General features: G+C 36.0%; 3 protein-coding genes across 3 annotated transcripts; 1 reads left to right on the top strand and 2 right to left on the bottom strand.

Annotated features, from left to right (window-relative positions):
• Positions 1–3,495: 3,495 nt before the first annotated feature.
• Positions 3,496–14,310, bottom strand: LOC306874546 (protein SEC13 homolog). The gene is made up of 9 exons (XM_079424680.1): positions 12,821–14,310; positions 11,753–11,797; positions 11,549–11,664; positions 10,975–11,126; positions 10,753–10,886; positions 8,933–9,066; positions 7,933–8,053; positions 7,560–7,706; positions 3,496–4,166 (listed from the first exon to the last, which is right to left on the bottom strand). The coding sequence occupies exons 1-9, from the start codon at positions 12,821–12,823 to the stop codon at positions 4,056–4,058; spliced, it is 963 nt and encodes a 320-aa protein (XP_079280806.1). The 5' UTR covers positions 12,824–14,310; the 3' UTR covers positions 3,496–4,055.
• LOC306874545 (cullin-associated NEDD8-dissociated protein 1-like) lies at positions 13,058–24,195 on the top strand. The gene is made up of 15 exons (XM_079424679.1): positions 13,058–13,254; positions 15,924–16,067; positions 16,278–16,432; positions 16,505–16,628; positions 17,810–18,066; positions 18,257–18,362; positions 19,227–19,372; positions 19,527–19,813; positions 19,900–20,041; positions 21,261–22,763; positions 22,891–22,986; positions 23,083–23,252; positions 23,387–23,551; positions 23,690–23,797; positions 23,884–24,195. Exons 1-15 carry the CDS (start codon positions 13,187–13,189, stop codon positions 24,106–24,108), a joined length of 3,696 nt encoding a protein of 1,231 aa, XP_079280805.1. The 5' UTR covers positions 13,058–13,186; the 3' UTR covers positions 24,109–24,195.
• An 856-nt stretch (positions 24,196–25,051) lies between these two features.
• Positions 25,052–27,437, bottom strand: LOC306875344 (large ribosomal subunit protein eL32). The gene is made up of 4 exons (XM_079425846.1): positions 27,350–27,437; positions 26,625–26,725; positions 25,650–25,831; positions 25,052–25,225 (listed from the first exon to the last, which is right to left on the bottom strand). The coding sequence occupies exons 2-4, from the start codon at positions 26,718–26,720 to the stop codon at positions 25,096–25,098; spliced, it is 408 nt and encodes a 135-aa protein (XP_079281972.1). The 5' UTR covers positions 26,721–26,725; positions 27,350–27,437; the 3' UTR covers positions 25,052–25,095.
• Positions 27,438–27,821: the final 384 nt, after the last annotated feature.

The following is a 27,821-nucleotide window of genomic DNA, read 5'->3' as shown; positions in this document are numbered from 1 at the left end:
ACTGGCACATACTGACATCATTTTACCCAAGTGTTGAGTTGAGTACCTCAAGGCTATGTACTGGGGCACATCTCATTTTGCCTTGGACTTCATTATACAGTAGATAGGAGCTCAGGAATACCTCAAGGCTATGTAAGGGGGCCATTCCTGTTATGCAGTTCCTTGTGAATTTTATAATTTATAAATGAATAAATAAATAAATAATTGTGTGTTGTAATTTAAGACAGACTATGTTTAAAAAGAGTATACAAGACTTTTAGAAAAAAGGTTCTGGTCAACCTGAAACAATTCAACTTTATTATTAATTATAACTTAATTCATAATTTCATCATTTATAAATTAATTAACAATTAAAATAATGATCTGAAATAATTATGTATTCTGTACATATAGTATGTTTTGTTTGAAATATTTTTGAGGGAAAAAAAACTATTTCTTAATAATTTGCCAGTTTTTTACATTAGAAGTTGCACAGCTTTGTTAAAAATGGCAATATAAATAAAAGTAGTTCAAATATTTAAAATTCACTTCATTTTAGTGTGATACTGTGATTCATCGAGGCATTACCACAATAAGAATGAGAAAGTTTCTGGCATTACAAAAATTAAAATTGGATAAAATGTATTTAATTTTTAATAAAATAATGTGAAAATGCAACACAATTTTTTAGAAGTTACATAGCTTTGTCAAAAATGCCAATATCCACATAAATAAAAATAAGTAAATTATTTCAAATTCACACAATGTTCAATTTATTGTAATACTGTTATAGAAAACAAAATATGATTTTCATATTTAAAAATTCGCATTTTAACATTTATCCAATATATTAAGACATACAAAATTATTGCATAGAATCACCCAGCTTTTTCGAGGAGAACCTCAAGGCTATATACTGGGGCTTAACTCATTTTGCTTGAGACATAATTTTAGACATAATTACAGACACAAAGCAAGAAAAAACACACAACACTTGATTAACACGTGGGTTCAGAGCAGCAAACGCAGTCACTTGTGGTGAATTCACAGTGCTGTCTATTACGCACACCCTAGAGCTTCATTTGCGCATTTACCAATATAACCGATAAGCGAATTCGCACTAAACTCGATTTATAAGTCTGAAATCCATTTACTTACCATCGTCGTGCATTCTCTGCAGGCAAAAAGTCAGGTTTCTCCTCCAGCTTGGCATTGCAAATAACTAAGAGTAATGCGTTAAATGCGGAGAGAGGCTGAAACAGACGCTCGTTTGTGGGGATGATGGATAGGGAGCACGCAGCCGGAGATGTGTCGGCGGTCAGGTGTATCGTGGACAGATCCTGTGGTGTTCCTGCAGTGGTCCATGAGCGGGCATCAGCTGTCACTCCTGAGAGCGGAGCGCAAATGACTCACGAGTGTCACCGCCTCACCAAAGTGTGTGAACGCGTGGACCGCCGGAACGCTCTTAAGATCCGCGCAATATGCCACAGAAAACTCATTAACCCTTACCTTCTGATGGGCTCGGAGAAGTACACATTCAAGACGTTACGGAATGATTAGCATACACCACGGGCTAGTTTACATATTTTACTCCAAGGTACTGTATGGTCTGTAGATGATACTTTGTTAGTAGAAAGATGCTTTGACGTTTTGATTGCCTAAACATTACTTTTCTTAATTTTAGGAGAAAATTTTCAACTTTTTAAAATGATAAATATTTTGCATTAGGAAATTTTATTTGTTAAATATTGTGATATAATGAATAAAGCACACTTCCTACTATACTATAATAAAAAAAAACAAAAAAAACAAAAAAAAACAATGAACAATGAATAATGAATTGAAATCATCTTGCCCAAACTTTTTTTTTATTTATTTTTTTATTAATGGCAGCTTAAAGGCAGTAGAACAAATGCTACAATTACATTTTATTAATTTAATTAACTTTGTATATCTAAAATATTTGTAATTATTTTTATTATTTAAAAATTGCTAATTCATTTAATATTTTTTGTGATTATTACCATAAATTAGAACATTTGTAATATTAAAGGAATGAGAATTAGAAGTAAAAAAGCTTAACACATATACATACATAATGTCACAATGCAAAAAAAAAAAAGTTCAGTGCTTCATTTACAGTTATGCAAAATATGGTAAAACAAAAAATAGAGGGTTTAAACTTCTGTAATATCAGTCTGCAAATTTTGATTTGGTAATTGGAACAACAGAATATAAAAGCTTTGCATAAAAGCGTCTGCTAAATGACTAAATAAATAAAGAATAAAAAAATTAAAATGGAAACTGTGTAAAATGGTGAAATGTACTGAAGATGAGTGATTTGGCTCCTGTAATACGAGTAAGAAACTTGTCAGAACTGCAAACCGAAAGTGCTAAGCTGATGTGTAACCCAGTGTGTGAATATACATATCTCTCAAAACAATAAATCAACCTGTTATTTAAGTGACACTTCACTTGCGCTTGTGAGAGGCTGGAACACATTTGGAGTTTTTTTCCCCCATTCCAGATGCAAACTCATAACTGGAGGCAGAGGGAGGGTTGGCAGGCCTCTGTGCTGATCTCCCGAACCCTTGGGCAACTCTGCCAAATCTGTAACCGAGGCATAATTTAATATGACAGTAATGGAAACAACTGCCATAGCACGTTCATGCTGGATGTTTAGATGGCATGTGTATTTGACAGCTTTTGCAGGTGATGCCAGCCGTTTCACTCATGGTTTGGTTGTTTTATGGTGCTCCAGGTATTGTAATTTGAAATATGGTGCAAAGTCAACATGAAACGCTGTTTGCAACCATTTATTCCGATGCTCTCATGGCAATTTGTAGCTATTTTATGCATTGGCAAACTCGTGGATAATTCGTATGGATTCGTACAATTTTTATTCATACATTTGCATATGACCTTTGAAGGGTAGGTTTAGGAGTGGATTGGCATGCTTTTTTCTGAACAATAATAAAACTGTAAAAAAAATGCATGTACAGATTATACATTTTCGTAATTAGCGTACCCTTCACTCCCATATGCGATTCTTATAAGCTTATTTCCACCACAGAATAAAAATATAAAAAAAGTTTATTGCGATTTTTTTTCTTACAATTGCGAGATTGTATCTCACGATTTGGACTTTTTTCTCAATTGCAAATTTATATATCGCCCAAATGCGAGTTCACATAGCAATTCTGACTTGTAAAATCAGAATTCTGCAAAATCACATCTCGCACTTATGAACTCACATTTCTAACTTTTTTCTACGAATTCTGGGTTTACATCTTGCCGTTAACGACTCGCAATTCTTAATCGAGACTTAATTGAAAGTTTATGACTAGCAATTGTGAGAAAAAAAGTCTGAATTGTGCGATAAAATGTTGCATTCTGGTAAAAATGTATAAATTAGTATTATTTTGAAAATTGTTGGTAACCAAACTGTTGCTAATAGCACAAAATTTTAAGATTTTTCAAAAATTGGTACGAATTTGTATTTTATTTTTTTATTTTACAAGGTGCCAAATTCAGGAATTTGTAGAAGGACCACCCCTAAATATACCCCACACACAAATCGCACAAAAATGTACAAGCAAAATCGTACGAATTAACCACCTCGTAAAATACATACGAATTGGTAGTGTGATAGTGTTGTATATACTCCCAATACATTCTTTATATCCATTATATTGTACGTAATTCAATTTTAGACAACATAATTTACTAAAATTAAGAAAAAGAAAACAAGTTAGTTATAGTTTAATATAGAACATTTATTCTTCAATGGTCATGTTGGTCTTGAAAATCCATTGTGGCCATTTATCAACTTTTTTTACTTCTCCACGAATCATTTCTCAACATAATTGGCATGTTAAGAATTTTTACAAATAATACAAATCAGCTCAAACATCCTGTTTGGAAATTAACCAATGGAAATGATCTAAAGGTTGAAAACCAAAACCAAATTTCATATCCACTCCGCCGTCTGGGAGTGAGATGCACTTTTAATGTTCAAGAAAAGTCTTTGAGGGCAGAACGATGTCTGATTGGAGGTGTGAAAGAGGAGACAGACTTCACTGCTCGTTCTGTTGGCTGTCTGTGATGGAGGTCACGGCCCCCTGGCCTTTGTTGACGTCACTGATACAAGCCCACTGTCCGTCCACTGACTCCTTCCACAGGGTCACCTATGCGCAAAAATCAATTGGAAGCATAGTAAATGACATGCTTTTCAATTTTGGTTGAACAATCCCTATAAAAACACCACCAGGTTAGACGTCTGATTTACAGTTTAAACTAGTTTGATAATCTATTCTTGAAATAGTTTACTCAAAAAAAGAACATTTGCTTAAATTTGTTCAGCTGTCCCAACTTCAAAATAACAAATAACAAAAATACGCTTACAACTGTGCTGTCCGACAATGGTATTACATTTATTAATATCAAGTTGAAAATGAAAAAGAAGATGTTTAATGGTAGAAAGACTCTTGGAGGACCCTGAAGATGTGACAAAACACAAGTAATTACAGACTGCCGCACAACATATTACAGTTAGCACAGGAACTGCAACCAGCATTATAGAGACCAACAAAGTGTCATGGAGCATTACTGGTTGTAGTTTTTGCAAAAGGCGATTTTCAAAGTTAAGTAGCTTTTGTTTACCTGAGTGTTGGTTGGCTGAGAGTGGATTGTCGAGCTTGATTATGCCATTTAAGATTTCCTAACTAGAGATAAGATACTATTTTGTAAGATAGGATAAGAATCCCAAATCAAGTTAAGATTTGCTTCTGTAATACGAATTTGCGAAAAGATATATGTTAAATTAGGATTTAAGTTAAGACCTAAGATAAGAAACTTTCTGTAATACGCCCCCTGGAGTCCAAACAGCTGATAAAAACATTACAATAATCCACACCACTCCATCTTCTAAAGTGAAAAGATGCATGTTTGTAAGAAATTTATTGATGGACTGGAGTGGTGAGGATTGCTTGTAAATTATTGTAATGTTTTTATCAGCTGTTTGGACTCTCATTCTGACGGCACCCATTCACTGCATCCATTGATGAGCAAGTAATGTAATGCTACATTTCTCCAAATCTGTTTAGATGACGAAACAAACTCATCTACATCTTGGATGGCCTGAGGGGGGAACATATTTAAGCAAATTTTCTTTTTTAGGTTAACTATTTCTTTAAAACGTTCTATTAGTGCTTTTAAACTTGCAAAACATAACAGTGGAAACTGTCAATTTAAATTAATTCAAAATGTCATATGAAATTAAAATAATTGTGGATAAACTACTCATTATTACTATATATTGGGTGACATGAATCTTTTTTTCTATATTTAATGGGTTTTTTTAACTGTACTGTTGTACATAGTTCTTTAAGCATTTATAGTTGATTTGAAAATCCATTAAGCAGTTTCAGAGTAAATGCATACATTATCGTTCAAATGTTCTGGATTTTTAAAGAAACGCTTTTATTCAGAAAGGATGGGTTAAATTGACTGGTTAGGTAGGTTAGAGGCATTAGGAAAAAGCAAAAATGTGTTCCTGTTCCGACACAATCTTGCTCATCTTGGTGGGGTAAGATAATTTTGGAAAGCAAACAAGGTAATGAAAAAATCTTCAAGAACGACTGCGTACACACCATTAGTACAAAAAAAAAAAGTGCCTGCTTTAGCTGCCTAGAATCACCTAGACGGGACTGTATTTAACCTGTGCTTATTTTCAAAGCCTTTTGCATTATTTAGCTGTCTGTTTTATAAATGCATCAGATAATTTAGCTGTCTGTTTTATAAATGCATCAGATAATGGCACCTTCATCTAAGAGTAAATTGCAACCCATTGCTTGCCGTTGAGAATAATTGCAAGGCAGAGAGTCGCACAGAAAGCACGACAACCAAGAGTCTTGATTTAAAGAACGGCGATGTCGAGGACAGATTCCCTCACGCTGGGTGATATAACCTCAGTCATTAATTCCTGAACCTGAGAGTGCTTTAATAGTCAGGCACTGTAAAATGAGTAATGATGCTGGGTAAATGCAGTGCTGTAAGCTGCCCACATGCTCCAGCGGAGCATCTTCACTCCATAATCCCACAGGACGAGAGCCAAAGACTGTCAACATAGGTTTCATGGTGAAAAGTGAAAGAATCACAATGAATTTGTCAGAGAAGATTCACGGCCTGTCCTTTAGTTGGTGACGGAATGAATCATGTTTGGCGCACAGCATCCTAGAGGACATCCAGCCTTTAGCATGAGAGCGTTTGTAAGAAGTGTTATTTTAGAACCATTGAGAAACTACCATTGGTTTTCTTATTATTTTATATTAGTTTTAATAAATTAGCTGCAATTTTAGTTAATTTAGTCAATTTTAGTAGTATGTTTGTCTATGTATTTTTTATGAATTTATTTAGTTTTAATTTTAGTATATTAAGTTAAAGCTAAAGAAAAATGAGAAAGGTCAAATGTAAATGTATTTTAATTTCAAGTAAGGAAATGTTTTTTATATCAGTTTTAGTTCTGTTTATTAGTATAACTGATTATTAGTGCTCATTATTTCAACATCAATAGCAAAAATGGTGTTACATTTCAAACTGCCCATTTTAATGAACTGATTTAAAACCTTTATTAAACATGTATTAAAAAGACTAATACTAAGCAAGTAAAATAGATTCAGGTAAATATTGCTCATTAATACAATATATTGGTGGATATATATATATATATATATATATATATATATATATATATATATATATATATATATATATATATATATATATATATATAAAATGATAAAATATTTGTTTATTTACGTATAAACTACTGTTCAAAAGTTTGGTGTCGGTAGCTTTTTTGAAAAGTCTCTTTTGCTTCACTCTTTTTGCTGCTTTTATTTGATCAAAAATACAGTAAAAACAGTAATATTGTGAAATATTACAATTTAAAATAACTGTTTTCTATGTGAATATATTATACTCTAAAGGGCTTTTAACACTGAACGCAAAAATTACATATACAGATACATATCTGAGGAAAAATACATTGTTGGTTGGCGCCACCTAGCATGCAGGCGTGAATTAGCAGAAGGCGATCAATCGTTTCGAGCAACGTTCGTCGGTGATTCACCTTGCCTTTTCACATCGCGCTCAGTGTGGAACGGCCTTAAGTGATCAAAGCAAAACAGTTGTGCTGCTTCATATTTTTTGTGAAATAAGGATACATTTTTTCAGGATTCCTTGAAAAAAAGAAGGTACAATTTATTTGAAACAGAATCTTTGGTAATATTACACTTTTTTTATGGTCACTTTTAATCAATTTAATGTGTCTCGGTTGAATAAAAGTATTCATTTCTTAAAATAGTTTTGAACAGTAGTGTATTTTATAGATTTAAACAATTTTCATTGAATTATTTTTACTTTATTTAAACATTTTCAATCTGATTGGCTACAATGGCTGATTGGAAAAGCCATTTTTAGGCAGTTTAACGATACATAAATTATTTTAATTTCTGACAAACTATTCCTTTAAATCCAGACTCTAGGGTCGTATTGGAAAGGTATAACAGAGCACATACTTTGTTGTCTCCTCCTGACACAGCCAGGATGTTTCCTGTGATGGACCAGCTCACGTGCCACACCACGTCATTGAATTTGTGGAGAAGTTTGGCCGTCCAGGTGTTACCGGCTGGGTCGTCACATGTCCAGATAAACACACGACCATCCTATGGTGGAATACAACATCATATAAATAAATTATGCATATTCCAGATGCCATTACCCAACTTGCATAGCATTAAAGGTATACATTTTAATAGTTAAAGCATTCCTAAGGAATCAAACACATGGCTTTGCCAGGAATGTATATGCAACAATATAACTTATTCAACAATTATTACTCACGATGATAAACAGTAAAATATTTAGAGTAAAACATTTGACTGTGATCACCTGTGAGCAGCTGGCGATTGTGCTGGTAGGCAGACCAATGGAAGGAGCCCAGCCAACATCTCTCACCCAATCACTGTGCGCCTCCAGCTTCTGGTCCTCTTTCCACTGGCCGTCCTCTTCTCTGGGAAGAAAAATAGGATTGTCAGCACATTGTGTTAATTCAAAGATATTTGTAGACTCAGTCTTATTTTAATAACAATGACAAAAAAATGCATTTTTGGGTGATTTATTACTTTAAATATCATTGGTTCAATAAGAATGTAGTATTTTATCATATTTGCAAATGGAGAACACACACACACACACACACACCCCAAAGTATGGAATGATTAGGATTTAGAATGTTTTTGAAAGATGCACACCAATATTGCTTTTATTTTTAAACATTTATTGCAATTATAGTTAAGTGTAAAATATTAAAATAACTATTTTCTATTTGAATATATTTAAACTGTAATTTATTCCTGTGATGTAATACGTTTATTCTGCAATGACTCAATTAATTGATTAAATTTTAACATTAAAAATGTTACAAAACATTCAACTGTTCAAAGACATGCTGCTCTTTTTAACTTTCCATTTGCAAAAGAGTCCTAAAAAACTCAAATATTATCATATTTTTAGCAACAAATATGAAACAGTGTGACTGTTTTCAACACCGATAATAAGAAATGTTTCTTCAGCATCAAATCAGCAATGATACTGAAAATTCAGCTTTGATCACAGGAATAAATTTCATTTTAGAATGTATTCAAATAGAAAACAGTTATTTTAAATTGTAATAACTTTTCAGAATATTACCGTATTTTGGATCAACTAAATGCAGCCTTAAAGAGCATCAGAGAATTCTTTCAAAATATATATGAATTATTACAAACTTCTGGCCTCCAGAGTAAATATAACATTATTTTATTTGGATTTATATTCTGTGTGGGTCTACTGGTGCCCAAGTGTGACAGTAAAAGTACACTGTACTCTGTAAAATAAGGGCTGCACTCACTTCCACAGCTTGACCAGATTGTCACAGCCTCCAGACACAAATCTCTTGGTGTAGTTGGGCTTCTGTCCCGTTGGCTGCTCAATAAGACTCCCTGGGACAACAGCTGGGGCCCAACTCACAGCGTTACAGCCGATCTGCCAGAGAGAAGGGAGAAACCATTAAAAAACTCAAATAACAGGATGCAGTACAACAAAATGGGCCAGTCTTGTACGACATCTACTGCACTCGACTGAAGCCTCTATAAGCATGTCATGAAGCATGTCTATAAAGCCGTATTGTCCAATCAGCACTGATGCATGTTGAAAAAAGAAAAAAGTTTGGTAACACACTTTATTTTTAGGTGTCCTTGTTACACATTACATGTACTTACTATTATAAAAACAACAATAAATTATGCATAGTTACATGCAAGTAACCCTAAGCCAAACCATATAGTGAGTACATGTAGTTAATTAATATTACTCAGTACTTAGATGTATAATTACACTGTAACAAGGACACCTTAAAATAAAAGTTTCTCTTGCATCATCGAGATTTCACTGTAAAATCAGAAATTTCTAAAGTTTTAAATCCAAGTTTAAGTTCTAAAGGTCTTTGCACACTGAGTCCGAAATTTTCGTATGCGTTTTTCCGCATTCATCATCGTCACGAACAGAAACCTTGCACACCAAGTCAAAATGCTCGCTACGGATGCAAAAAACACAGAAAATCGAACCCGATCCAATTTTTTTATGACGGTCGTATTAGTTAACGTGCGAAAGTTTCAGACTCAGTGTGCAAAAACCTTAACTGTTTCAATTAAAAAGGGGTTAAATATAGTAATAATAATAATGATAATAATGTAGTAAATTAGTACATAGTAATAACACCAAAACTGCCATTTCTGAACATTTACTTAATATTGAGAACTTTTTAAATCAGATACAATATGGTTTTAGTTGAAAAATATTAAGCTACGACTGTTTTATAAGCTCACAGCGGGTCAAAACAGTCCCGGAAATGCAAAAGCTGTCGGCAGTATTTGAACGCATTAGGATGGTTAATCATCATTAAATAATTAAAAATATATATATTCAAACAAATATTAAATTTAACTGTGCAAAATGGATATTTATTTGTTTATTTATTTACCTATATGTTGATTTACTTATTTATTTTTTAGCTATTGTGTTAGTGCTGTCAAACGATTAATCGCATCCAAACTAAAAGTTTGTTTACATAATATATGTGTGTGTACTGTGTATATTTATTATGTATATATACAGTAAATACACACACATGCATGTATATATATATTTGTTTAAAATGTTAAGTTTACTTATTAAATACATTTATACATGATCTAATTTATATGAATAGAAATATATACACATACATGTAAATATTTTCAAAATATATGCTGCATGTGTGCGTCTTTATAGATGCGTAATAAATATACACAATACACACATATATTATGTAAATAAAAACGTTTAGTTTGGATGCGATTCATCGCGATTAATCGCTTGACAGCACTAGTAAAACATACAAAAACTTTACATCTTCGTACTTTTACTGATTAATGAGGAGTTTTTGATCAGATACGGTCTGTTTTTAGTTTAAAAAAAATAATTATTACTGTTATATAAACTATTAAAATGCATCTGGGAGGTTATTCAAAATACTACTAATAATAATAATAATAAACTAAATTACACACACATATATTTATATAAAATCTAAATCTACTATATGTAAATAATAGTAATAGTCACATAATCATTAGAGCCCTGTAGAGGTATATTTAGGATATTATGGTCGCATATAAAGGCTAAACTCACTGTATGTGCATTGTTGATCTTCTTAATATCCCAGTGTCCGTCTCCAGAGCAGGTCAACACTGAAATGGCACCGTCTGAGCTGCCACAGGCCAGAATCAAGCCGAAGTCATACGGTCCCCAACAAACAGAGTTCACTGCGGGAGAACAAATGTGTGATTGTCCACAGCGGGATGCACTTCTGTGTCACAGTGTCTGATATGAGAGTCAACAGCGTGAAGTTACCAGAGGAGTCGTGGCCTGTGTATTCATACATCTTGTCCCAGGTGCCGTTCTCCTCCTTCCAGATGATCACCTTCCTGTCGTAGGAGCAGGAGGCCAGGATGTTGCCATACATGGGGTGAGCCCAGGCCACCTGCCACACCGGACCCTCATGACTGCCCAAAGAGATTGAAAGAATTCAAATAAAAGAACTACAAATAAACTAAGAAGAACTAGTAAGACATTAGCCCCGTTATCAATCATAAGTCACCCTTAAACAAGAGTTTTAGTTTATGATAAAAGTCAATGTAAAATAAAATAAAAATGTATTGATACCAGTAAAACACTTTCTTTAATGCCCATTTGATGCTTTTGTCAGACATATCTTTAAATTATTTTATTTAAATTATTTTTATTTTAAATTTATTTTATTTTTTTCAGCCAATAAATATATACGTGTTGTTTTTCTAGTTTTAAAAGCTCATTTATTAACAAAGCCTTTTAATTCCTCGGGCAATTAATTATTAGATGTGTATTTGTGTTTTATTTTCATTATGGTATCTTTGAAACCCTAGTTTTATTTGTGAGCTTCGCTCACCCCCTCAGATCAGCCACGAGGATCTGCCCTCCGTTTTTGACGTCAAAGATCTTCACAGAGCGATCAGAGGAGCAGGTGGCCAGTCTGGTGCCGTAATAATCCATCTGAGCATCATGCTGAACACACAACGACAAAACAGAGTTAAAATGCTAGGAAAGATGCAGCGGAGGTAAAGGAGGAGACAGAACGGATGGAGACACTCACGATCATATCCTCATGTGAGGTGTCCACTGTGTTAATGACTGAAACCTGAAAGACACAAGACCACAGACGTGCTTGAAAAGGTAAACGGTTATGTGTCAAAAACATATAAATGACTTCAGTGTGCATCAGATTTAACTGACATCAGTAGAATTTGTGATATTATCATGAATCATACATTTCAATAAACACAGTCATGTATAAAGGTATATGCAACTAATCAATAAATAATAATAAATAAATAAATTTCATTATTATCATCATTTAATAATTATTTATCATGTAATTAACTAAATTAAATATTTTACTCAATTGACAAATACTAATATATGCCATTACTCATTCATTTAATATTTTATAATATTTATTTAAATATAATGCAAAAATAAGTCATTTATTTTTCTGCATATTATACAATCATATTTATTTATTTTTCTTTATTAAAGTAATTAACTAAATTATATATTTTAATCAATTGACAACATTAAATACTACACAGAAAAGTAATTTATTATTTTTCTGCAAATACTGACGTGCGATTATTTACTTGTTTATGTATTTGATCATTTATCACGTAATTAACTGATTTAAATACTTAATCATCTGACAGCACTAAATATAATACACAAACTTCATATAAAAAACATTAAATATATAAATCGTACCATGTCTCAAAAAATATTAGTATAATTTATATACTAAGTATAATAACTTATAAACACAATAACTAAATATGAATAATAATAATATTGAGGGGGGGGGGGACAACTGAAAACTCTGGAAATATCGCAATACTGTAACGTAGATATTTGACAATAAAATCAGATCATTGTATATTATCAGGCCTGTTTTATAACGACGTTCACAATCTAATCACACACAAAAAAGTTGCTTTTAATCTCAGAAACAGTTTTGGCATCTAAAAATGCATTTTATTGTCCGTCAGGTCACTTACTGTAAAACTACAGAATCGGGTTTTGTTTAGATTTGTCCATTCATGAGCTCAAGAACTACCGGGTTTAAACAAACATCTGAGAATAATCGAAACCCAGTCGATAACGTAACACTCACCATCTTTGAATATATCGCTCCTTCACCACTGAAATCTTCAGAAAGTGTCCTGGTTGCTCTTCCGAGCTTCAGAAATGAATAATATTTCCGACGTGGCGGACTGTGTCTCCGCTGCTAAACGCTCCGGGTGGAACGAAACAAAGGTTCCGCGTCATGTTTCCGTCCGCGCCCTGCGGTTCACATTGATTCCAGCAGATGACAGCAACAGCGAGTGAAATTATTAATATATCGCTCATCTCTATTTATAAACTGTTCAAACGTGTCATATGTCCCAGTCTGTCCAGTGTCAGGCGCTATGATCTTCATCAAGCTCAACTTTCTGTATTAATTTGTTTTACATACAGTGCAGTACTTTAAGAAGTTAGGATGTCGAATGTCACCTTTTACATTTCCAATCTTTTGGAAAAAATGACATCTACTGACAAGGACTTTCGGTAAGACAAGTGTGTGCTGTAGACGCATGCTTCTGGCTAATGTTTATAAAAATAGGCCAATGACAAGGCAACGGCCTAAAAACATTTCATATCTGAATCATGTTCATACTTTAAAATGCTTGACTGGAGACCATTGATAAGCTACTACTAAATATAACGCAGAAACTTTAAAATAGAAACTGTAAAGCTGCTTTGCAACGACTTGAATTGAATTGAATAAACATTGACTGTAGAAATAAACTGGATGCCAACCGCCGTTAAAATGGAAAGAAGAAGAAGACTTTTGTAACTAAAAAGTAGCTGTTGTGGACTTATTATTATTTACAAGACTATTCTGTTCTATTATATTTTAGTCGTCGTTTGGTTGCCTAACTAAATGGAAACTTGATATTAGATAACATTAATGATAACTATATCACGATTCCTACCGAATTTGTTGTTCTCAAACTGTTTTGCTTTGTAAGATTTTAATTGCATGAGTTCTCAGTTGTGCCATCTTGGTAGTAAAACCATGTTTTGGACATGTACTGGGTAGATTATGTACAAATTGTAGTCTGTTGGTTACAGATTACTTGATGAAAACTGTAGTTATTAATCATTTTAGCTCATGCATTTTGACTACTTTTTAGGTTACCTTTGACATTTGATGACATTTTTATCAAATTTGTTTTCAATTTATACCATTAAATGTACCATCAAGAAAAATGAAGAAGATATATTCCTTGAAATATGTCTTTGTGAATATAATCAAAGCTGAATGGTACGATGCAAAGTAGCATTTTTAGAAAGGAACATTTAAAAGAGGAAAAAATAATTAGAAAGAATGTTGAATAATTTACTGCCACTGTGTGAACAATATGCAATCATGTAATCCATAAAAATTGATAATCTGATTATGAGCATTTTACAATGTGATATACTCTAATCACAAGTACTTCATTTTGGAATCTGATTATGTACAGTGCCTTGTGAATGTATTCATACCCCTTAATTTTTTTCACATTTTGTTATGTTGCTGCCTTATGTTAAACTGCTTTAAATTACCTCCCCCCCCCCCCCCCCCCCCCCCCCACACACACACACACACACACACACACACATTAATCTACACTCCATACACTATAATGGTAAAGCAAAAAACAGGTTGTTAACATCTTTTCAAATTTATTAAAAATAAAAAACTTAACTTCATTGCATAAGTGTCTTATCTGGGACAATTGAAATTTAGTTCAAGAGCATTCATATTGCTTATAGATGTTACTACTCTTTGAGTGAAGTTAATCTGTGGCAAATTCAATTGAATGGGTATGATTTGGAAAGGCACACGTCTTAATAAAAGGTCTACTAGCTGATAATGCATATCAGAGCAAAAACCAAGCCCTGGGGTCAAAAGAACAGTCTGTAGAGCTTAGAAACAGGTTTGTGTCAAGCCACACATCTGGGGAAGAGTTCAGACAAAAATTCTGCTTCACTGAAGGGTCACAAATGCATGCAGTCTCTGTTACCCTTAATGGAAAAAGTTTAAAACAACCAGGATTCTTCCTAGAGCTGGCCTTCTGGCCAAACTGAGCAACTGATGGAGAAGGGCTTTGGTTAGAGTGGTGAAGAAGAACCTGATGGTCACTCTAGTTGAGCTCCATGATCATATATGCAGATCAGAGGAACTTACAGAAGGACAAACATCGCTGCAACACTCCACCAATCTGGGCTTTATGGCGGTGTGGCCAAACTCGATCCTCTCCTCAGTGAAGACACATGAAAACACACTTGGAATTTGCCGAAAAGCACCTAAAGGACCCTCAGACTCTGAGAAACAAGATTCTCTGGTCTGGTGAACCTCAATTCTAAACATCATGTTTGAAGGGAACCAGCTCTGCTCATCACCTGCAGAGTACCATACCAAAAGTAAAGTGTGCTGGTAAGCAGCCTCATGATGTGGGCTGTTTTTCAGCAGCAGGGACTGAGGGACTCATCAGAGTAGAAGAAAAGCTCAATTCACCAAAATATTGAGATCGCCTTAATGAAAACCCAGTCCAGAGCATTCAGAACCTCAGACTGGGCATGTTTACCTTCCAACATGACAATGACCCTAAGCACACAGCAAGAGTGGCTTATTGACAACTCTGTGAATGTCCTTGAGTGGCCCAGTCATAGCCTGGGATTAAACCTAGTCAAATATTACTGGAGAAACCTGAAAATGTGCATCTGCCCCCATCCAACGTGACAGACCTTGAGAGGTGAAGAGGTGAGGAGAAGAATGGCAGATAATTGCCAAATGCTGATGAGCAAAGCTTGTCACATCAAACAAAAAAAGACTTGAGACTGTAAATGTGCTTCAGCTAAATATTTAGTTATGTAATAAGTAATACTTATGCAATGTACTTATTTCAGGTTTTTATTTTTAATACATTTACGAAGTTGAGACAATTCTGTTTTTGCTTTGTCAATATGGTGTATGGAGTGTAGATTGATGTGGGAAAAAGATCAATTTAAAGTAGTTTAACATAAGGCAGCAACATTACAAAACATGAAAAAAATTATGGGGTATGATTACTTTCGCAAGGCACTGTAATCCAGATTACCTGTAATCAGTTACTACCCCGCACTGTCTGCTAAACAATGTGGATTGTGAAGTACATCAACACTAATAAAAGACTGATTTCTTTCAGGTTTATGGCGGCCAATGACCTGATGATGGAGCTCCAGAAGGACTCGATCAAATTGGACGAAGAAAGCGAGAGGAAAGTTGTGGCGATGCTACTCAAACTTCTGGAGGACAAAAACGGAGAAGTGCAGAACCTGGCTGTCAAATGGTATTTTCTCACTCAGATTTTCATGCAAACTTCTTCCTTTACAAGTTTACAGTGATCATGATTACACTATAAAAAATGGTGGGTTAAATGCAACCCAGCACTGGGTAAAATATGGACAAACCCAGCGATTGGGTTGTTTTGACCCAATTGTCAAAATTGTTGGTTGTATTTAACCCAGCATTTTTTATAGTGTATTTCTGGTTTGTGTAGTCTTGGTCCTCTGGTGGGAAAAGTGAAGGAGTGTCAGGTGGAGTTGATGGTGGACACTCTCTGCTCCAACATGGTCTCCAACAAAGAGCAGCTGAGGGACATTTCCAGCATGGGCCTGAAGACTGTCATCGCCGAACTGCCACCTTCATCTACAGGTATCGAGATGATATTAGAGAAATTTCATCCTTTTTGGGATCTTTAGTCATAGCTGTTGTATTGTGTTGAAGGTTTGAGCCTCACAGTCAACGTCTGTAAGAAGATCACGTCCCAGTTGATTGGAGCATTGGGAATGCAAGACGACGTGTCCATTCAGCTGGAGGCTTTGGATATTCTCTCCGACATGTTGGGCAGGTTGGTCCCAATGTCTTGTACTTGCATGCACAGTTGAGGTCAAAAGTTTACACCCCCCTTTAAGAATCTGCAAAATGTTATTTTACCAAAATAAGAGGGATAATTTTTGTAGAATTGACCCGAATAAGATATTTCACATAAAAGATGTTTACATATAGTCCACAAGAAAGTTGAATTTATTAAAAAAATGACCCCGTTCAAAAGTTTACATCCCCTTGATTCTTAATACTGTGTTGTTACCTGAATGATCCACAGCTGTTTTGTTTTTGTTTTGTTTAGTGATAGTTGTTCATGAGTGCCTTGTTTGTCCTGAACAGTTAAACTGCCTGCTGTTCTCCTGAAAAATCCTTCAGGTCCCACAAATTCTTTGGTTTTGCAGCATTTTTTGTGTATTTTTGAACCCTTGCCAACAATGACTGTATGATTTTTGAGATCCATCTTTTCACACTGAGGACAACCGAGGGACTCATATGCTGCTATTATTGAAGGGTCAAATGCTCACTGATGCTCCAGAAGGAAAAAACAAACATGCATTAAGAGCCGGGGGATGAAAACTTTTTAAATTTGAAGATCAGGGTAAATTTAACTTATTTTGTCTTCTGTAGCCTCTGAAGGGCAGAACTAAATGAAAAAAATATGATATTTAGGCAAAATAAGAAAAATCTTCTGTAATAGTTGCATATGAGTTCCTCAGTTGTCCTCAGTGTGAAAAGATGGATCTCAAAATCATACAGTCATTGTTGGAAAGGGTTCAAATACACAAAAATGCTGGAAAACTGAAGAATTTGTGGGACCTGAAGGGTTTTTCTGAAGAACAGCAGGCAGTTTAACTGTTCAGGACAAACAAGGGACTCATGAACAGCTATCACTAAACAAAAAAACACAGCTGTAGATCATTCAGGTAAGCATTAAGAATCAAGGGGATGTAAACTTTTGAACTGAGTCATTTTGATGAATTCAACTATTATTTTCTCTTTGTGGACTATATATAAACATCTTTTATGAAGAATATCTTATTCAGGTCAGTACTAAATAAAAAATAACATGCATTTTGTATGATCCTTCTTATTTTTGTAAAATAATTAACATTTTGCAGATTCTGAAAGGGGGGTGTAAACTTTTGACCTCAACTGTAAGTGCTCATGAGCATCCACCCGCCAGTCTTATACATTGTTTGCTAGGTTGAGCACTGCTCTGGTGAGCTTCCATCAGTCGATTCTGACCAGCCTCCTCGCTCAGCTCATGAGTCCTCGTATGGCTGTGAGGAAACGCTCTATTATCGCTCTGGGTCATCTGGTGCCCAGCTGTAGCCCCGCTCTGTTCACGCAGCTCACCGAACACCTCATGGGCGAACTGTCTCGTGGGCCGCCCACTGCCAACGTCCGCACCTACATCCAGTGCCTGGCCACGGTCAGCAGACGAGGAGGACACAGGATCGGTGAGAGCTGATTTAACATTTCTGCTAAAATTCTGTCAGTTTTGAGGGAATGTAGTGTGACTAGCAGAGGGAGCCGAAGAGACTGGCTAGGGTAATTCAACAAAGTACTAAAAGATTTTTAATATAACATGTAGTATTACAATACTTTTTGAATATTCAAGTGGAGTAATATGAGTCTTATGATCTGAAGGGGAACACCTGCAGAAGATTGTGCCAATGGTGGTGAAGTTTTGTAACGTGGAGGATGATGAGCTACGCGAGTTCTGCTTTCAAGCTTTTGAAGCTTTTGTTAGCAGGTAGAACTATTCTTTCTATATTATTTTGTCTAAAACTAAAAATTATTTTTTTTTTACACATGAGAGAATTCTTTTTGCATTTCTGTATTTTATTAGTTTCGCTTAAATTGTTGCATTTTATTTTATTATGTTTGTTTCAATTATAACTTGCTTTGATATTTTGTGACATTTTATGATTAGGTTTACATTACAGGTGCATCTCAATAAATTAGAATGTCGTGGAAAAGTTCATTTATTTCAGTAATTCAACTCAAATTGTGAAACTCGTGTATTAAATAAATTCAGTGCACACAGACTGAAGTAGTTTAAGTCTTTGTTTTTTTTTTAATTGTGATGATTTAGGCTCACATTTAACAAAAACCCACCAATTCACTATCTCAACAAATTAGAATACTTCACAAGACTTTCTTATTTCTTACTTTAAGAATGAACTTTTTCACCACATTCTAATTTATTGAGATGCTGTATATCATGTTTTGACATTTTTGACTCATTTTATCTTATGATATTCTTTTAAACAATATCATGTTTGTGTCATTTTTGTAACATTTTGTTGTATTATTTTGGCATAACTTATACATTTTTTGTCATTTTTGTTTCATTTTTTTATGTTGGTTTACATTATACCATAATTGGTAATTTTTTGGACTCATTTTATTTTAATACAGTATATTGGTTTAAAGTATATAATGTTTTGCCATTTTGTAACATTTTATTATATTGTTTTGATATAAATTATATTATGTTTCATTTTAATTAGCTATGTTGGTTTATATTATATCGTCTTTTTTTTTTTTACTATTTTATTTTATTACTGTATGTTTATACTTGTAAGTCAGAAATGATTTCCTGTTTTTTTAACAGATGTCCAAAGGAAATGTCCCCTCACATCCAAGCAATCATCAAGTTGTGTTTGAAGTACATCATCTACGACCCCAATTACAACTACGATGCTGATGATGACGAGGATGACAGTATGGACACTGAGGACAGAGAAGATGAAAATCAGGGTGATTTTTATGACTATCATTATGCAACTTTAAGCGAATGAAAAGAATGACAAAATATTACTAATGTTAGATAAAAAAATCAAGTTTTGCTATGAGGCAGATGGCGGAGGAGCATGCACATGTTTTTCACAGTCAGCACACTTGTAATCTATAGATTCTGATGATGAATACAGTGACGACGATGACATGAGCTGGAAGGTGCGGCGTTCCTCTGTAAAATGTCTGGAGGCGATAATCAGCAGCCGCAGGGATCTGCTGGTGGAGCTCTATGGATCCGTAAGCCCAATGTTGGTGTCCCGCTTCAAAGAGCGTGAGGAGAATGTTAAAACTGACATTTTCTCAGCCTACGTGGCTTTGCTCAGACAGACCAGACACCCTCATGGTCCCACTTTGGACACGGACGCTAAAGAGGAGCCTGCAATTTCTCTCTTGAAGAAACAGGTACTAATGTTTACAGGCTGTCGACCCAATTTACATGTAGCATCCAGTGCATATATCCTAAAAACAGCTCTGACCTGCATTTACAGGTACCGACAATTGTAAAAGCCTTACACCGACAGCTAAAGGAGAAAAGCATGAGATGTAGGCAAGGCTGCTTCAGTCTTTTGACAGAGATGGCCAATGTACTGCCTGGTCAACTAGGAGAACACATACCAGCCCTCATTCCAGGTCAGATTAAAAGAGATTTAGCATAAAATGCTATGCTAACACCCTGTCCACATTGTATAAGACTGTCTAAAATGGATGCAAAGCAAAGTGAAGCCCCATTTGAGTTCTAGAATGAAGGACAAACTTATTTGGAAAGTTTGTTTTGATGTGTCCAGTGTAGACAGCTTCAAGCAGTTGAAGCATGATCAATGACTATAGTCACACCTGTTGTACACATGGTGTAAGTCACTATTCTGAGTAAGAACAGCTAACATGCTTACTTCAGGTTGTCTACTGCTAATGGACACTTAAGTTCTGGTCAGTGATGTTCTTTTCTTGCTCTAGTTTCAACAAATACATAAAGTTGCCTTTGGACCTTTGCATCCAGATGTGCTTTTTAAAGGGTTAGTTCATCAAAAAATGAAAATTCTGTCATTAATTACTCACATTCATGTCATTCCAAACCCATAAGACCTTTGTTCATCTTCGAAACACAAATTAAGATATTCTGAATGAAATCTGAGAGCTTTCTGACCCTGCATAGACAGCAATGGTACTACCACCGTCAAGGCCCAGAAAGGTATAGGACATCGTTAAAATAGTCCATGTGACATCAGTGGTTCAAACGTAATTTTATGAAGCTACGAGAATACTTTTTTGTGTGCAAAGAAAACTAAAATAATAATTTTATTCACTAATTTCTTCTCTTTCATGTCAGTCTTCGACACACATTCACGAGAGTATCACGATGCATGTGATGCTGCTGACGCAGGAGCCTCGTTCTGACGTAGAACCCGGATGCACTGCGGCTTGTTTGCAAGCAGAGAAATGCACACTGGTACTCTCATGAACACCCATCGAAGACTGACACAAAGGAGAAGAAATTGTTGAATAAAGCTGTTTTTTGTTGTTTTCTTTGCACACAAAAAGTATCCTCATAGCTTCATAAAATTACGGTTGAACTACTGATGTCACATGGACTACTTTAACAATGTCCTTACTACATTTCTAGGCCTTGAATGTGGTAGTTGCATCAGCATCTATGCAGGGTCAGAAAGCTCTCAGATTTCATCAAAAATATCTAAATTTGTTTACTGAAGATGAACGAAGGTCTCACGGTTTGGAACAACATGAGAGTGACAGAATTAATGACAAAATTTTCATTTTTGGGTGAACTATCCCTTTAACCAGCTTTGTCGCATATAATTTTATATTCATTTAAGCCTCTGTCTCTCTTTAGGTATTATTTACTCCTTGACCGACAAGTCGACCTCTTCAAACATGAAGATTGACGCCCTTGCTTTCCTCAATGTTCTCTTAAGTAGCCACAACCCAGAGATCTTCCACCCACACATTAGCGTCATCTTACCACCAGTGATCCAATGCATCGAAGACCCATTTTATAAAATCACATCGGAGGCCCTCCAAGTCACCCAGCAGATTGTCAAACTCATGCGGCCGCTGGACAAGCCTGTCTCTTTTGATGCCAAACCTTACATCAAGAACGTGTTCGCTTGCACCTCGAAGAGGTTGAAGGCGGCTGACATAGACCAAGAGGTGAAAGAGCGGGCCATTTTCTGCATGGGCCACATTTTGAGTCATTTTGGCGACCAGCTTGGTGGTGATCTGCAGCCCACCTTGCAGATATTTCTGGAGAGGCTTAAAAATGAAATCACCAGACTTGTCGCAGTGAAGACTTTGACTCTTGTCGCTTCCTCGCCAATGAAAATCGACTTAAGGCCCATATTATCAGAGGGGATTCCAATGCTTGGATCCTTCTTGCGGAAAAACCAGCGGGCCCTTAAATTGAATACAATAACAGCCCTGAATGTGATGGTCACAAACTACAGCGACAGTTTCAAGCCGCCTTTGACAGAGTCCATACTGAGTGAGGTGCCTGCTTTGATTCAGGAGAGCGATATGCATATCTCACAAGTAGCCATAACGCTGATCACCTGTATGGCCAAAGTTTGCCCGTCCTCTTTGAGCAAGATTGGGGGGACGATCTTACCTGAAGTGCTTAACTTAGTCCATTCTCCACTGCTACAAGGTGGTGCTCTTAATTCAATACTTGAGTTCTTCCAGGTTCTTGTAGCAACGAAGGCCAACAACATGGGCTACAGTGACCTTCTGAAATCCTTGAGGGGGCCTTTCTATGATTTCAAGTCCACTGACTCAATGTCCATGCATAAACAATCCTACTACTCTGTGGCCAAGTGTGTAGCTGCCTTGTCGATGGCCTGTCCCAAAGAAGCTTCTGGAGTGGTCACCAATCTTATCCAGGAGGTTAAGAACCCCAAATCATCCGAGTCGGTGAGAATTCTCTCATTGCTGTGCCTTGGAGAAATTGGACGTTTTATGAACTTCGAAGGGCAGAAGGAACTGAAGGGAGTCATAATGGAAGCCTTCGGTTCTCCTAACGAGGAAGTCAAGTCTGCTGCATCTTTTGCTTTGGGGAATATTTGTGTCGGAAATTTGGGGGAGTATCTGCCATTTATGCTCAAAGAGATTGGCAGCCAGCCGAAGAGACAGTACCTGCTTCTGCACTCCCTCAAAGAAATGATCAGCGCTCTGTCAGCCGACAGTCTTAAGCCTCATGTGGAGAACATCTGGGCTTTGCTGTTCAAGCACTGTGAATGTGCAGAAGAGGGTACTCGCAATATTGTAGCCGAATGTTTGGGGAAACTCACATTGGTCAGTCCATCTGAACTCCTACCAAGGCTAAAGAAACAGCTGTCATCAGGTAATAAGAGATGAAACGTTACCTTGAATTTACTCAGTAGATAATGGGCTAGTTTCAAACATATGTTTTATATACATAATTGGGCTTCACAAATCTAAACAAAAACCAATATTTATTGTTCTTCCAGGGTCTCCTCTTTCTCGCAGTACGGTTGTAACTGCAGTGAAGTTCACCATCGTAGACCACCCCATGCCCATAGACTCACTTCTCAAAGGATGCATTGGTAACGTGCATGTTTTGACTTATATATAGGTAAATGCATGATAGATACTATGTTAAATCCTTGAATTAATGGCCTAGTTTGTAATTCTGCTATTAGGTGACTTCCTGAAAACACTCCAGGATCCTGACCTCAATGTTCGGCGGGTAGCTTTAGTCATGTTTAATTCAGCTGCCCACAACAAACCCTCCCTGATCCGTGGACTTCTGACATCACTTCTCCCACATCTATACAAGGAGACACAAATCAGAAAAGACCTGGTCAGAGAGGTACAAATTATGAACGTTAAAAGCACAAGAAAAATGCCATATAAAACAAAAAATATTAGAAACACTATTATACAGTACAAGAACTCAAGAAGACTCAACAGACTTAAATTATGGCATGTTTAATCACATCTCAGGTTGAGATGGGCCCCTTCAAGCACACAGTAGATGATGGTTTGGACGTCCGCAAAGCGGCTTTTGAATGTATGTACACCCTGCTGGACAGCTGCCTGGACTGTTTGGACATCTTTGAATTTCTGAACCATGTTGAAGAAGGCCTGAAAGATCACTATGACATTAAAGTAAGTGCATTTTCAGTGAGGTTGTGTTTACATTGGATTACATTCTGACTAAATGTCCAATACATGACATGGGATTGAAAAAAAAATATATATTCACTGTTCATTCCCTTGGAGATGTTCATGTTTCTGTTTTTTCAGATGCTGACCTTCATTATGCTTGCCAGACTTTCTAAACTTTGTCCAGCCGCTGTGGTACAAAGGCTGGACAGGTTAGTGGAACCACTAAAAGCTACTTGCACTACAAAGGTAAGGCTTAACATGACAGCAGTTTGTTACAAATATGGGTTGTCATAATACTCCAGTAAACAATTATCTACTTTTATAACATAAAGGTAAAAGCCGGTTCAGTGAAGCAAGAGTTTGAGAAACAGGAAGAGCTGAGGCGCTCTGCCATGCGTGCAGTCGCCGCCCTGCTGTCCATCAGCGAGGTGGAAAAGAGCCCTGCTATGGCAGACTTTGCCAATCAGATCAGAAGCAACGCCGAGATGGCCACCATCTTCGAGAGCCTTCAAGGAGACCCCTTAACAGGGGCTGTAGAATCGATGGACACCAGTTAGGACTCGCAACTGCAATTTATGGTTTGTGGTTGCAGAACCTGCTATGGACTAAAGTTTTGTGAAAATAAACACATACTTTTAAAGCTTGAAGCATATCATTACATAACCAGCATTTTGTTAGACCTGGGGTTTTCAACCCCATTTCTGGAGCGCGTCCAACAGTGCACATTTTGAATGGCTCCATAAACACATCTGATTTGGGTCATCAGCTCATTAGTAGAGTCTCCCAAGACCTGGGGCCTGTACCATAAAGCCGGATTAGCTGGCTAGCCAGGTAAATTTCAGTTTAGTTTGCAACAATACAGGGTTTTAGGTACCATGAAAGTGGCTTGGCTTTCAGAATCGTTCATTGGTTTGGTTTGTTTACTCAAAACTAATCCTGTAACTCTGAATTTGTTCATCTACCATCATGGTACAGGCCCCTGGGCTGCATCCAAAATCACATACTTCCCTACTATAAAGCAGGCAAAAAACAGCATGTGAGATAAGTATGTCCCAATCCACAATAGCCAGAAAAGAATAGTCAAAAAGTAACCAAATAACAAATTTCTTCCGGCGTGATTCTAAAGCGTTCATATGATGGACACTTTAATATACCATAAGGCCATAGGAGAGGATTTAAGAATGGCTGTTAAGCATCTACTCAGGAGTGTATGCGATTTTGGACGCCACCCAGGGCTGTAAGCAAATGTTTAAGCAGCTGCAATCAAACACATAGGATTGTGAGATGTCATAGGAAGCAAAAACCACTGATGCTGCCTTTAAAATCAATCAGATCTCTCAGCAAATGTGATGTGATTGTCTCTGCGGGCAGCATGCAAGGAATAAGGATAACATTTTCAGCTTTTGGATGCAGGTGTGTGATAAAATGGAGATATTCAAAACAAGCCACGAACAGGGTTGCAAATCTCATATCTAGACTATAAATGAGACAGAAAACGTGTTAACAGTTTTTTCCACTTTATTGAAAACAACAAGATAACCAGATTATTCGTTCTCCTCGCTGCGGAGTCTGGCGTTGGGGTTTGTGACCTTAATGGCCAACTGAGCAGCCCGCTCTACAATGAGCTTCCTGTTCTTTGAAGACACATTGTGGGCGATCTCTGCACAATGGGACCTATAGAGAAAGAATAACCTTATTATCACATTATTAAATAAGCAAATGCAGCATTCATCATTGAAATTAAAGTTATTCGTTTACACAAACTTCACACCGTAGGAGACCCAAATACAAGCGCTAGTCACTTGTTGCAGATTATCTTCCACCTGCTGGCTATAGCAAGAGCTAGAGGTGGAATGGGTATTTCCTCCGCCATGCTATTTCTCCACATTCAACACCTGAGATGAATACGGGCAATTCAGCAGGTATGATCAGAGAGATATAGACAATCCAGACCGCTTTAAACAAATAAAAACTACTAGTTACATATTACTAAGGCCACAAAAAACCACCACATTAAAACATTCAATGGATTTATATGTAATAGTAATCGGAGCACACTTACATTAGGTATAAAACTGGCAAAATATAAAAATCTTACTTGTTGCTCATCATGAGAACTTCAAGTTCCTTGATATTGTGGACCAAGAACTTCCTGAATCCAGAGGGCAGCATGTGTTTGGTCTTCTTGTTACTCCCATAACCAATGTTGGGCATCAACATCTGACCCTTGAAGCGTCTGCGCACTCTGTTGTCAATACCTCTGGGCTTCCTCCAGTTTTTCTGCAGAGAGATCGTTCATATCGGATCATGGATGTAAGTGAAAGCGAAATTAACTTTGAATTCTCCATTAAAAGCAGTTTAACATTGAGCTACTTCAGCTGATCTCTTAATAAATGTTTTGTGTTGTTGGATTTGAGAACCATACAAAGTGCTACCCACCCCAAGAAGATCTGAGAACTTGCTACAAGTGTGCCTTCTAATTTTTGATCAATGTCTAGCAATTATGGAAAATAACAGATAATGCACTGCACTCATAAAAAGGCAGCTTGTGGCTGAAAGCACAACATATTGTAGAACTTAGAAGTCACAACGAAACCAAACTAAAACCAGATCTTCCTAATCACTACACATTTGAGTGAAGTTATCAAGAAATAAAACAAACTTTGTTTAAACAATGTCAAAATGAAATATGCATGGATGAATCACTCACAAGGTCTATAGCATGCACTTTATCAACATACCACCTTCTGTAGCTGTTTTAAATGTTTAAAATGTATCTTGGCTAAAAACAATGAAAATTGCACTTGGTTTAAAATAATTTAATAAAAAAGGCTTTTCACAGCACGACCTAATAAATCAGGTTTCAGCGATAAATGATTTTTAATAAAAAAAAATGCTTGTGATCCTAACATCTAACATTAAAAACTTGGAATGACTTACTAATATGCATTTTTTATTTAATTCCAACATGAGCTAATAAAATCTCTTCTCTATGCATACCTACATTATTTCTACAACTTCTCAAAGCCTGAAAACCATGGCTTCAGAAAATCCCTTGATATGCCTAAATTACCTTGATCTTGACATAGCGGTCGGACTGATGTCTGATGAACTTCTTGGTCCTTTTCTTGAGGATTTTAGGTTTGGTGAGGGGTCTGAGTTGAACCATGATGCCTACAGAGTGAACATGCAGAAATGAAAGAGACACCCAGTTTAAAAACAAGAATAATATACATTTACACACTTTAAAAGAAACCCTAATACGTCGTTCTCGCATCTTGCACCAACGCAATCTGCTTTGACATGTAGCATGTGCATTAGCAATGCTAGCCAGCGGTCAACTCATTCCCAAACACCTTTTATGTCATCAAAAATGGGCAAATTACAGCATAACGCAAGCTTTTATCGTTTAAACTACAGCAGAAATCTATGGTTTGCGCACTAAACGGCGCATAATGCACAACACATGCAACTAGCACTAAACACAACATGCATTATTAAGCGTTTGAACGTCTAAGTCACCGTCTAAACAAAGTCTTAGTATAAAAGGTCTCTTTTGTAATGTTAAAGCGAGCAGAGTGGTATGTAATGTATTTAGTGACTTTTGTGTTTCACACCAATGGCCGCCATGTATAAACCCGGTGCGATTGTTTATATAGTTATCGCTTATTTTATCGCTCCGCGAGCTACAATATCAGCGCGTTTAAATAGAGTGAACACTACTGCAGCGCCATGGACCGAAACAAGTTTATTTTAATCACGATGTTAAAGGATGAATTGAGATTTTATTCCGCTCACCGTTGGGCCTGCCTCTGCCGAAGACAGTCCTGAAGAAGAGGAGGAAGTGACGCAGCGACGCCCTGGAAGTAATATCAGGCAGCGGAAGTCACTCCTGCCACAACATGTGAAACTTTTTTATTTTATTTTTCTCAACATGTGCGAAACTGATTTAGTTTATTGAAAATACGTTGTATTTGCATATTATATAGGCTTATACATCTTATATATAAGCTTAACTAAAACAGCAAGGGAATAAAATGTATAAATGTGTACTTAGCAGGAAATATTTTTCAAATATGTATTTTTTTTTTAAAGATAAGACAAATAATACGTTCTGCCTCTGTTTATATATATATATATATATATATATATATATATATATATATATATATATATATATATATATATATATATATATATATACACACACATACATATTAATCGATGCTTTTCATTCCTAGTCATCTGTAGCCTAAGCCTACTATATTAA

Source organism: Barbus barbus (genome assembly GCF_936440315.1).
Source record: "Barbus barbus genome assembly, chromosome: 9".
NCBI classification, from domain to species: Eukaryota; Metazoa; Chordata; class Actinopteri; order Cypriniformes; family Cyprinidae; genus Barbus; species Barbus barbus.
Note: the sequence above shows the minus strand (reverse complement) of the source record. Positions and strands in the feature narration are given on the sequence as shown.

Excerpts from the sequence above, each read along its gene's own strand:
- LOC306874546 (XM_079424680.1), bottom strand. Across the intron at positions 11,665-11,752 it reads CCTCACATGAGGATATGATC|CATGATGCTCAGATGGATTA; the intron begins GTGAGTGTCTCC and ends TTGTGTGTTCAG. Across the intron at positions 9,067-10,752 it reads AGATCAACAATGCACATACA|ATCGGCTGTAACGCTGTGAG; the intron begins GTGAGTTTAGCC and ends TCTCTCTGGCAG.
- LOC306874545 (XM_079424679.1), top strand. The coding sequence starts at position 13,187 with ATGTCGAATGTCACCTTTTACATTTCCAATCTTTTGGAAAAAATGACA. Across the intron at positions 16,629-17,809 it reads CTCTCCGACATGTTGGGCAG|GTTGAGCACTGCTCTGGTGA; the intron begins GTTGGTCCCAAT and ends ATTGTTTGCTAG. Across the intron at positions 23,552-23,689 it reads AAGATCACTATGACATTAAA|ATGCTGACCTTCATTATGCT; the intron begins GTAAGTGCATTT and ends CTGTTTTTTCAG.
- LOC306875344 (XM_079425846.1), bottom strand. The coding sequence starts at position 26,720 with ATGGTTCAACTCAGACCCCTCACCAAACCTAAAATCCTCAAGAAAAGG. Across the intron at positions 25,832-26,624 it reads ACCGCTATGTCAAGATCAAG|AAAAACTGGAGGAAGCCCAG; the intron begins GTAATTTAGGCA and ends ATCTCTCTGCAG. Across the intron at positions 25,226-25,649 it reads GTTCTCATGATGAGCAACAA|GTCCCATTGTGCAGAGATCG; the intron begins GTAAGATTTTTA and ends CTTTCTCTATAG.